Source organism: Drosophila novamexicana, unplaced genomic scaffold (genome assembly GCF_003285875.2).
Source record: "Drosophila novamexicana strain 15010-1031.04,08,12 unplaced genomic scaffold, DnovRS2.1 tig00001292-arrow-arrow-pilon, whole genome shotgun sequence".
Taxonomy (NCBI): Eukaryota; Metazoa; Arthropoda; class Insecta; order Diptera; family Drosophilidae; genus Drosophila; species Drosophila novamexicana.
In genome coordinates this window covers 24,484-36,590 of record NW_020824848.1, presented here as the reverse complement: position 1 = coordinate 36,590, position 12,107 = coordinate 24,484, and the positions used below count along the sequence as shown (strand labels likewise).

Genomic DNA, 12,107 nt, shown 5'->3' with positions numbered 1-12,107 from the left:
GGCTAACTTCGGCACACCGAAATATAAATACCCTTGTAGATAAATGCTTCACTGTTGGGAGGGTAAGTGTGGAGAATTCGGAAGCTTCTAAATGTTGAGTTTGTTGAGCATATTTTAAGAAACATATATGATAACCATACAAAATTCGCACCAACATTCAATTCCGAAAGACTCTTCCTTTGGAGCTATATTATAAGATGGAAAGACTTGAGAAGCATTTTTTTTAATAATGTTAATTGTATTTAATCAAAAATAGCATACATTTTTATTACAACACAGTTGGCTTAGGTGTTATTTCTCCAAGCCTGGTTGGGTCCTCAGGCTTTATGAAAAGCATAGTCAAATTATTAAGTATATTTAGCTGACGACGTTTTGATTAAGTAATTCAAGCGATGGCGGGAAGTTTATTGCCTGAATTCCTGGAAGATAAATAAAATAAATACCCCTAAATAACTTTAAGACCGATTGTTAGTATGACAGCTATATTATGATAACTGTTCACAATGGCATTAATTGACTTTTAATTTTTATTTTATATTATTATTTTTAATTATTATTTTTTATGAATATTTTTATTATTTTTTTTTATCATTATTATTTATTATTATTTTTGCATTATTATTTTAATTATTATTTTTTACTTATATTTTATTACTACTATTTTATATTATTGTTTTTTATTATTATTATTTATTATATAACATTATGCTTACAAAAAGTCTTCTTCCGTCCATTGCACACTTCATGACCAACTTATAATACCCTCTGCGAGCTTATAGCAAGAATACAGTTGCTTTGAGGCCGCCTTATGACGACGTTGATGAAAATGCTCGGAGAGCATTTATCTTGACGCCGTTTGTAGATGGCACCGAAAGCAAAAACAACAGCAATAACAATCGAGTTGCGAACAAAACTTGGCTTAAATAATGCATAATGACTGCAGACAAAGATACAGATACAGACATAGAAACACGCACAAAGAATGCATGTGTATGTATATACTTATATATATATTAATCGATTTAAATAATAATAATAATTGGCCTTTTGAGCCACCATGGACAGTGGCTCACGAAGTTAGAATTGTGGGTATAAATAAACAGGTGAAGCTGTTATTGGTCAATCATTGTACGTCTTCGAGTCCAAGGTGTAACATGGTACGTGCTGCCCGCGGCTGATCTACTGCTGCAGCTCCAAGCTGAACTCTGTTGTCTTCTTTTTTATAGAACGCATTCCTTAGCCTCGCACTGGCCGTTTGCCTACTGGCCCTGGCCGCTGCCGATGTCTCCCATCTGCCGCTGGAGCAGCTCGAACGGCAGCCGGAACCCGAACATGGCTACGGCTACGACTATCCCAAGCCGGTGGTGCCCTTTGTAATAGCCAGCACGACGACGCCTGCACCTACGCCCGCACCTACCTACCTGCCACCACCCACACCTGTGCCCACCTATCTGCCACCGCCACCACCCACACCTGTGCCCACCTACCTGCCACCCCCACCACCACCCACCACAACGACGCCTGCCCCAACGCCAGCTCCAACCTATCTGCCGCCTCCACCACCCACTACGACAACGACGACGACGACGACGACGACGACGACGCCTGCGCCCACGCCCACGCCTGCGCCCACATATCTGCCGCCCATCATTGTGCCGGAGCCGAAGCCAGAGCCGGGCTATCACTATGACGCACCCGCCGAGCCCTTCATATTCTAAGCCAAGCCACTTTCCACTACTTGTTTATGTTGACCCGGAATGCTGTTATTTCTCCCGTTTGCCTAGTCGTTGGTATTATATAAGTTCCGATATGTTTAATAAATCACGTTTGTTAGCTAATTGTTAAACTGATATCGTTCAACTCCCAATCATCACCAATTGTCCAAAATAACCCAAATTGAACTGAAAATTATCTTATTGAAGCACGACGGCTGCTCTGCATATTCATGAGTCCCAAATGCGAGGGGTCTCGTGTGTTGTTGTGAACCCAATTAAGAGCGAAATTCGTTTTAATTATTTTCACGACGATTTAGACGTAGGGTGCCAGAGCATAAGTCGGCAGTGCTCGACTGGGAAATGCCCTGGAAATACCCTAAAATAGAGCGGCGCGGTTACTCTTCTTGCATTAAACATAGATTATAAGAAAAGTTTTCGCTATTAAATTAGGTGTTTATTGTCAGATCCTAATGAAATGTTCAAGACTAAGATTTGGCTTACAAAAGAGTGTATATACCAAGTCGGAAGGCTCTACCTTTATTAAGGAATTGGAATGGAGAAAGGTATCCATGAATTAATTTAAATTGTATCTCCTAATACCATGCTCGAGCCTTAAATAGTCATATCTCAAAATCGATATTTATTGATAGGCTGATAACAAATATCGAAATTAAAATGATAAACTCGGTCGGTTTTTGGCATAGGAGAATATACTTATTATATATATCAATATAAAGTTTTTAGCTTTTGTAATATCAAATATCCACGAGCTCAAAGAAAAGCACAGACAGCTGAAGATAACGGCCTGATAATGAAAATATATAAGGTAAGAAGATTTCTTTCTTTCTGTGACCCACATTTCCATTAAAACCCTTCACCTTTTTAAATATTTTTAGGGTATCATAAATACACGGCAATAATTGGCCACGGCTTCAAGTTCAAGAAAACCAAGAAAAGTGTGAAGCAGGCAAATTATGCGCTGGCCTTTGTCTCTTCGCGACGACACAAACAACAAGTAAGTATTTAATTAATTATTTCCCAAATATTTAGCTGGAGCCACTTTCAGCTGCAACATCGTATAAAAGCCTAAGCCCCAACAAGCTGAGGCATTATTTCCAGTTGTCAGCAAAGCGCAGCAGCAACTGCTTTGGACAGCCACAGGCCACACTATCCCCATTAAAATGGTAGCTAATATTGTGCCTGAATATCGCTTTCCTATTAATAATTGGTTTTTTGTTGCTTATTTTCCAGAAACCCTTGTGCCTTCTGCTGGCCGTTTTGGCCATTTGCGGCAGTGGACGCGCCGACGTTTCCCACTTGTTTGGAGGAGGCAATCATCAGCACCACAATTCGCATTATGATTCGCACCACGACTCCCACCATGACTCCCATCATGACTCCCATCATGACTCCCATCACGACTCACATCATTACGATCCGCATCATCATGACTCGCACCACCACGACTTGCATCAGGATCCCCACGCGCACCACCAGGACACGCACTCGCACTCGCATGCGCATGACTCCCATCGCAATCACGGCGTGCACATCGATTTGCATTTCGATGCACTGCGTCAGCATCAGCCTAAATCTGGCTACAACTATGTGGCACCACCAGCACCGCCTGCACCCCAGCCCAAGCCGGAGTATTTGCCACCACCGAAGCCAAGCAACACGTATCTGCCAGCGGCTAAGCCGGAAACCAAGTATCTGCCACCCAAGGTGGCGCCCAGCTTGCCACCACCGCCACCACCACCTCCAGTGAAGACGCCCAAGGCGGAATACTTGCCACCACAGAAGCCACGCAGCAAGTATTTGCCGCCCGCCCAACCTGAGAACAAGTACCTGCCACCCGGAGAGTCTGCGGCGAAGCCAGAGACCAAGTATTTGCCACCCAAAATTCCACCAAGCCTGCCGCCACCACCACCGCCGCCAGCGACAGCTGCGCCCAAGGCCACCTACTTGCCGCCTGCGGAGCCAAAGGAAACCTATCTGCCGCCCGCGCCACCCAAGGCCAACTATCTGCCGCCCGCCCCACCCAAGGTCAACTATCTGCCACCTGCACAGCCGGAGTCGCAGTACTTGCCGCCCGCTCAGTCTGAGGCACGTTCGGCACAGCCCGAGCCAAGCTTTCACATTCCCATACCCTCGTATGCGCTGCCCCTGAGCCAGTCGGCATCGCTGCCAGCTCCAACTGGGCCGGGCAATCCGGGCTATCAATACAACCAGCCGCTGCGCCGCTTCAAGTTTTGAGCCGATGCCACACAAATTTAATTTTAAGTTGTGCGAATAAAATATACCACAAAATCTACACATTTACATGGAATATGCTGTTATTTAAATCAATCGATCGCTTGTAATCCATAATTATCCAGAACTTCAGACAATTTGGAGGTAATTTAAATTATTTCAATTAAGCCAAAAGTTTTCTCATTTACAGCACACAGCATGAGATTGATATATGATGCAAGCCAAGGCTGATTGTTAAAGATATTACAGATATGCACTAATAGAAGTTAAGAAAAAAACAATTGCTGAACTGACAGATACCCTGCTACAAAGTATCCCAAACTTATACCTACTGTTTAATACAACTCTTGGAGTTTTAATAAATATAAGTATGGGATATAGAGTTCGTTTAAAAGAGCAAAGTCCAAGCCAAAAACAAAGATGCGAGTTTAAACCCCCAGGTTCGAGCCGGCAACCTCGCCGCTTTGTACAAAGAACAAATCATTGAATAGCTTCTATATATTTATTTATTTTCGAATCATCATCAAACAAGCTCTTAAGGAATAACTAATCCTAGTCTAGTCTAGTCTAAAGGATGACAAGTCGCGGGTTCGAGCTGGCAACTTCGCCGCTCAGTACAAAGAACAGAGAATTGAATAACTTCTTATTTTCGGATCGTCAACAAACAGGCTCTTAAATAAAATTGGCTACTTTGAACTTAAGTCTACTAATGACTAATCCCCGTCTAGTTAAAGGATGGCAAGTCGGGCGCTCGAACAGGTAACCTTACAATTAAGTACAGAAAGAAGATTATGGAATAACATCTTTGTTTATTTTTGTATTTTCATGAAATCAAACTTGGTCTAACTCTATGCAGGACTGACCGTTTCAGCTGCGGGAGAAGGATTGGGGTTCACATTCTAGGCTAGAAAGCTCGGAAGTGTGAAGTATTCATCATTGAATAAGGTCTGTATATATTTTCGATATATTTATGAAATTTTCCTGCATTTAGAGATGAAATTGTATATTTTATTGCTTTATAATCTGCTCCGCTTTGTCGCGCTGCGAACGCATGTTTCGACAGTCTAAGCGAAAGCGATTAAAGCTAATTGGCCATTGTCTAAGGTCAGCTTTCAATATATTGTCTTTCGATATACCCCACTCAAAAGAAAAGGGTCATAGAGCCGCCAAAAACAAAAGCGCCCAATCAAACACCGTCGCAGTCTACTTTAGAGACCCGAAGCACGCGCTACGCGCCGCATCGCGGCCTCAGCTTCGACACTTGCAGCTATCGACGGGGTCTATAATTATAATTGTGGTGTAGATTTGAAAATGAATAATGATGGGAATGGATATTGATTGGTGTCTGTTACACAAAACATTAAACAAAATCGCTAATTGCCAATTGCAGCCGGCAGCGTCGTCGCTTTTGTTGACCTCTTTCAGTCCCGAGATGAGTGGCCGATGTCGACTGAGGCCAATCGATTGTATTGGCTCTCGATCTTGGCCAAAACTAGTGTAGCCCGTAAAAAAATCTATAAAAATGTTACTATGTGGGGACTTCCAAAGCTAAATAATTTTAAATACTCATTTTTAAATGGGAGGCGTTTATAGCTGTCGGCTATAAAAACCAGAGTAGGCATAGTTATGTTTGGTGTGCCGCATATTCAATACCCTTGCAAAGAGATATGGTAATTTGAGCACAAAATACAAATCTTTTCTAATTCTTATCTTAATATAAGACTGATTCGATTCAGTTCATATAGGTCATGATATACCCTGTAAGGATGTAAGTCCCAAAGAAAAGTCGAAAGCTCGGCTAAGAGTTCAAGCCAACTCCTTGTCTTTAAACAATGAAATTTTCAAACTACAATTTCTTAACTAAAACATAAGATACTTCAGGAAGAGCCGGCCAGGGTCGAGTGTAAGAGCATCTATTGCCTAAGCTGATTCATTCGCACAGATGTCCATTCCTCTAGCTTATAATTAAGTGCAGATTTAATGTCCGCTTCGTGCAGAGCAACAAAGATCAACGCATAAGGCGATTGAAAAAGAGAATTAATAGAATTTATATGCGAATAAAGGCAGCTCAGGGGTGAGACAAGAGTTGCGTCGTAAACGCATCAGACGAAGACTAAGATGGAGACTGAAGCGGAGACTGTGACGGAACCGAGTTGATGATCGCTCTATTGCTTGCTCGGTTCTCGCTGTTTGTATAAATAAAGAAGCACTTGCCGGAAAGTGTATCATTTCAGAGCAAGCAGCGCATCGAGAACGTTGTCTCACAGTCCAGCCAAAATGGTTAGTTTCGGATCCTCTCATCCTCTCATCATCTATTCTAATTCTCTTCTGTGCCATTTAGAAAGTCCTTGCACTAACTCTGCTCAGCCTAGCGCTGGTTGCCGCCGATGTCTCGCATCTGTTTGGACACGATCATCAGCACGAGGAGCACGCGCATCCTGGCTACAATTACGAGCCACCGAGCATACCCTTTGAGCTGCCAACGCCCGCCCCCATTTACCTGCCGGCAAAGGAGCCGGAGCCCAGTTATTTGCCACCAGCACAGCCCAAGCCAACCTATCTGCCGCCCACACCAACTTACCTGCCGCCCGCCCCGGTGGTGCAGCCGGACAGCAGCTACTTGCCACCTGCTCAGGTGTTGCCCACCTACAAAATTCCCATTCCCTCGTATGCCGCACCGCTGGAGCCGTATAACACATATCTGCCGCCGCAGGAGATTGTCGAGCCGCACAGCGAGGATGGATATCATTACAATCCACCCGCCACGCCCTTCTTCTACTAAACCCATTCTTCACCCATGCTAGCCATGTTTGCCACCTGATATTACCTAACCCCATGTGTATATACTTATATATGTTTTATGTCTATCTGTGAATTGTACTTCTAAATTGTCCAGCTATTTATTTATGACAGAGCCCCAAATGCAACTAAAAATAGAAAAGCTGTAAATTTTCTAAAATCAATTGAATTTGAGCTCTAGTTTTTGAGAGAAAAATCCTCCTTAAGATATTGTTGATGCTTAACTCAGCTTATGCATTTTTGTATGGCTTTTAAATATCTTTTTCATATTAATATTTAAAAAGCCCAAAATACATATAAACATAATAACATATCTTCAAATTTTTAAACTAAATATCTCTTGAAGGGGAAAAGTCTTCTATGCAATATCACATACGCTTATATATACATATATATATAAATATAAGTATATGTATATATATAAATACATATTGATATATATATGTACATCAATATGTATTTATTCATCTAGTCACAAAAGAAAAAGAAGCCTCAGCTTAAACTTTGAACTTGAGCTTCAGTTGTGTTGGGGAAAAAATGCGCTCTGTGATATTATAAATTTTATAGCATTATTGAAACTTTAGTCAGCACGTTAATTTGAATATTCATATTTATTATTTATAGTTGCCGGCCGAAATATCAACAAGAAACTCAACGTCAAGCTTTGAACTTGAACTTCTGTTGTGGGGGAAAATCCTCTTTGAGATACATTTACGAGTGCTCAGCTCGAGGGCCGCGACAGCATAATTACGCGTCATCGAATACAACTGAATGTATATAATACTCAAACAAAACACTCACCAAAACCGTTTCATTCATTCATTCATGTGGGCTGTGCTCGAGATCGAACACCCACAGCCGAGGCGGATCGTGATGGTATGTCCAAAATTCTTGGCGTATTGCGTGCTGATTTATTGGACCGTTTGTTCGTTTGTTAATTCGCATGAGTAATTGAAGCCAAACAAGCCGAAATGTTGATTTCGTACAGCTTTTACCCCCCGCCGGAGCCGATGATTTATGGCATTCACCTGGTCAGCGGATCACAGACGCTGCCATTGTCTCGGCCAAAAGGTGCGAAGAGGCGGGTGCTCTGTATGCTAGAAAGTGAAACTAATGCCAACAGGAAATACTATAAATAATGAGCTCTGCTCAATTTGGCTGGCACTTGCTCTGCGGCAACTTGTTGACAAAATTAATACATTTTATATATAATATGTAAATTGTGCTTATCTGATCTAATGCCGAATTATGCTGTGGAACCAGTTCGCCAGCCGATCCGCACGCTCCTAATGCTATGCTAATCAATTAGATAATTTCGCTTGAATGCCTTAAATGTTTTCGTATTGTTTAGCTCTGCAATAGTTATTGTCATCAGCACTGCATATATATATAAATATACATAGGAACATAAATAATACTTGAGCTATTAGCGCTTGAGATTCCTAAGAGCCGAATCAAGCTATTTCTGTTCACGTTGCAACTGGTTTCTATAATAAATATAAATATATTGCAAATGGCCAGAATTTGATAAGCCAAGCATTTTAAAGAGAAAGGTGTCTACGAATTCTAAACACTTCGTGATAAAACAGTGCGTTTGGGCAGTAAATAGATTATTTCTCAAAAAATTAATATTATAAACTGAAGCCAATTTATTGCTCAAAGGCCTGATTTAATTGATAATATTTATAATTTATCAAGTTGGCTTCTATTCTATGTTCAAAAAAGGTCTTCTACTTTTTTTAAAAAAGAATAAGTCCAGCAATAAATGGCGCTCAAAGATGTAAATTAGTTTAACTAAGATATAGACATTTGAAGTGAGAAATTGGTATATCTTAAATCTAAGGCAATTTTAAAGAAAATTATAGTGTAAGCCCTTGCAGTTTGGTCAACATTTGATTTAAATTTGATATTTTGTATGCCAATTGATATAAAGTACAATTTGTACAAGTCCAACAAGCTATATTAATCAAAGCTCTGGATAAACTTTAGATATAGACAAATTTTTGATACATTTTTTTCTATCTAGCTGAATTTAAAAACTTAATTCACGAGACATTAACATTTGATCTTTAAATATGGTTCATTTCAGAATGGAGAATAGTGCTTAAAGAAACGGACGCATTCTACAAGGATTCGGATCTAGAGGCTCACCAGGACTCTTATCTTGGTAAGTTTACCAAGGAGGTTGAGGTCAAATAGCAACCATTGACTATTTCGTTCGCAACGCAGATTTTATTGGTGAAAACAAAGAGAAAGCAATTTCGGATCTACGAATAATATGCCTTCCGAGCTATCTATTGGTATGTAAAAAAAGAATATCAAAATTCTAAGATCAGACTTTGTTGAACTGAGATATTTCACTTCTCATTCTCAGCAATTTAATATAAATTTTAAATGCATAAAAATGAGATTGTTATTGCCTTTGTTTAATTCAAATATATTATCTACTTTTAGGCTGGTTTTAACAGATCCAAAAGATATGCTGTAAGTTCTTTATTCTCATAGTATAACAGTTTAAATTCAAGATGAATTGTGAGAATCTCTTCAAGTCAATTTGTGTAGACATGTCAGAGCATGCCTTACATAATGCCAATCAACAAATTGCTTTCCTTTACGCATCCGCGTAATATCCCATTGTGAGATGTGCAGATCATTGCAGAACAAAGCGTTTGCCCGGATGAGATATCAGAATGTGGACATGCTCATGTAAGTAAATGTAATTAATCAAATCAAGATTCAAGGCCAGCTTGCGGTTATCGTAATTATCTGAAGGAGCCTCCATGCGGAAGTCTTACAGCAGCATGTGGACGCCCATTCGGCAGACATTAACACCACGGCATTGTCATAAATCGAATCAAATTTTGTGATCGATTGTATCACAATAAAAATGGGCAATCAATTCATCAATCAAAAGCACTTGGCCGAGAGCTAGTTGAGAGTTGACCACCCGAACAGACAAGCGGAGCCGTTGGAAAGGCTCCTTAACTCATTTGTTTGCACTTTTGGAGACGATCTAGCAGCTAAATCTAGACAAATAACATGAGATCGTAAACCGGTTAATTTAATTTATTTTGAAAGTATTTTAGCAGATTTGCGTATTTGTCTTTGACGCGCTGCTCGTTAAACGACATTAACAGAAAAAAATCACCATTCCAAGTCGCAACTTATAAAAATATATAAAATATTATGGCTCCCGAAAGTTCACAAGATAAAACAAGACTACGGAAGTGCCCGACTATAACATACCCTGCTGACGTTACAAATCATTCAGCTGCCTTCTATGATAATATAATTTAAGCAAAAAAAGAACATTCAGCGGCTTCTCCTTGCCCCACATGATATATGGGTAAATGCATTCTTCGCTAACTTCGCGAACTTCGCTTTTAGTAATCGGATTTTAATGCAATTTTCAGGGCTTAAATGTGATATGCTAAAGAGTGTATGTTCCAAAGGGCAAGGCTCTACCTTTATTAATAAGTTACTTATATAATTTCAAGGGGGAAAAATGGGAAATGAAAGAGTCTATCAAGTCAGCTCTCATATTGTGACTCTCCTTATAATTATAAATTATACTAACATCGTCTTGCCATCGTTAGAGAATAGTCTACCAAGTCAGCTATCATCTTGTCCCTCTCTGTAAAAACCATTGCGCAGATTATTATTTCAATTATTTAGCTGGCAGACATTGAACAGTACAGCTTCCGTATGCAAATGGTACTCAGTTGTCATAGAGACAAGTACTGCACGCAGGTCTCCATATCATCGGGTTTCGTGATTAATGATGAGTAACTACTGGTCAGTTAGAGTTCGCAGCGGGTCTAATAAGAACACCTCTGCGTGCATTGTTCGACACACATTTCTTGTATATCTTATTGTTTGACTTTGATGCGAGCTGTGAATGGCATAATTACAGTCATGCTTCGATATGGCGTATCATGCACTGACCTTGGCCGTGCAAATGAAAGACTACCATATATATATATTCATGTGGTTCGTTTTCTTTACAAATAATTTATCTTTATTTATTTGAGTTTGCAATTCAACAATAACTAAATACTTTGTTTCGATGCGATTTCGTCTTCCGAACTTCATTTGTCTTTTTGTACTTTCATGTTTAGTTTGTTTGTTTGTGTTTTCGTGGGAAAAACGCCATTGATTAGAGTTTGGTTAGTTAATTGAGTAGTAGTTGGATGGAAGCTGATATAATGTGTGCTTTGGTCTACTGCTAACGATGCCGATAGCAGTTCCATGCGTGCAGACAGTAGATGCAGTAGAAGTAGTAGGAGTAGTAGGAAGCGGGAACGGGAGATCGGGAACGGGAGCGGGAGCGGGAGCAGGAGAGAAAAAATATATATATGGTGTGTAAATTAAAAAAAAGCCAAAAACAAGTAAGAAATCATATAGAAATTATATATATTAAATAGACAAAGTTAATTGCTAGGCATCCGCCCCTCTTCAGTAGCGGCGCTGACGATAGAAGCGCCTTACATAGACTGGACGACGGTATTGGTAGCCGGACTGGCTGCTGTATGCATGGCCGGGCACCTGGTGCTGCTGGGCCGCCAGGGGCGGCAGGTACTGGGCGCGCTGCACAATCGGCTGCTGGGCATAGGCGATTGGCTGGGCCAACGCGATGGGCCGGGCAATGGGACGTGGCAACGGCGCAACGGAGAGCTGACGTGGCGCCGGGGCAGCGACTGGACGAGGCGCAGGAGCAGCAGCTGGGCCTGGTGCCGGCTCCTCGATGTCAATGTATTCCGGTTCGGGTGTGGCAATGTCCTGCGGATTGGGTCCCTGTGTGGCCGAGTCGGGCAGCTGTGCGGCAGCCGCGCAGCCAACCAGCGCCAAAACGATGAACACGAAGAATTTCTGCCGGAAACAAGAGCAACATTTTTGAAGTACACTTTAATTTTGCGGTCATTTAGGTTTATTTTAAGCTCCAGACTGGGCGCGAATGGAATGCACGAGTGCCTCCACTCGAGCCCGTCAGTTCCCAATGAAGCTGTACACTTGAGTTGGGGAGCACTTGAATTGAGTTCACGTTTAAGCTTTTCACACAAGGTTTATAAATATATATAAGTATATATATATATTTATTTTTGCTTTGGTCACATTAGTCCTTAGTACACTATGAGCACAGTTTATTCCTTGCTGGAGGATCAGCACATACCATTTTGTTAAATTTAGATATATTTGTATTTTCGGTTCGGTTACGCAAAAATTTCTCGTCCAGAAGCGCACGAGCAATTTACACTCAAGAAGTTCAAAGCACAAATGATGATGAGCTGGGCAGTTTCTATGAAATTTATACTATATCTGGCCCGTCCGGTTCGCTATGTG

At 41.0% G+C, this 12,107-nt stretch overlaps 4 protein-coding genes across 4 annotated transcripts; 3 read left to right on the top strand and 1 right to left on the bottom strand.

The window, feature by feature from the left end:
• Positions 1-933: 933 nt before the first annotated feature.
• On the top strand, positions 934-1,718 carry LOC115766930 (extensin). Its single transcript, XM_030711017.1, has 2 exons — positions 934-990; positions 1,227-1,718. The coding sequence occupies exons 1-2, from the start codon at positions 934-936 to the stop codon at positions 1,716-1,718; spliced, it is 549 nt and encodes a 182-aa protein (XP_030566877.1).
• A 550-nt stretch (positions 1,719-2,268) lies between these two features.
• On the top strand, positions 2,269-3,971 carry LOC115766929 (extensin). Its single transcript, XM_030711016.1, has 3 exons — positions 2,269-2,278; positions 2,612-2,730; positions 2,967-3,971. Exons 1-3 carry the CDS (start codon positions 2,269-2,271, stop codon positions 3,969-3,971), a joined length of 1,134 nt encoding a protein of 377 aa, XP_030566876.1.
• Positions 3,972-6,086: 2,115 nt separating this feature from the next.
• On the top strand, positions 6,087-6,750 carry LOC115766928 (proline-rich extensin-like protein EPR1). Its single transcript, XM_030711015.1, has 2 exons — positions 6,087-6,107; positions 6,310-6,750. Exons 1-2 carry the CDS (start codon positions 6,087-6,089, stop codon positions 6,748-6,750), a joined length of 462 nt encoding a protein of 153 aa, XP_030566875.1.
• A 4,472-nt stretch (positions 6,751-11,222) lies between these two features.
• On the bottom strand, positions 11,223-12,052 carry LOC115766927 (cyclin-dependent kinase inhibitor 1C-like; the record flags this gene model as incomplete). Its single annotated transcript, XM_030711013.1, has 2 exons — positions 11,223-11,647; positions 11,966-12,052. Coding segments are annotated over 2 exons (512 nt in total), but the record flags the coding sequence as incomplete, so codon positions are not given.
• Between the last annotated feature and the right edge of the window lie 55 nt (positions 12,053-12,107).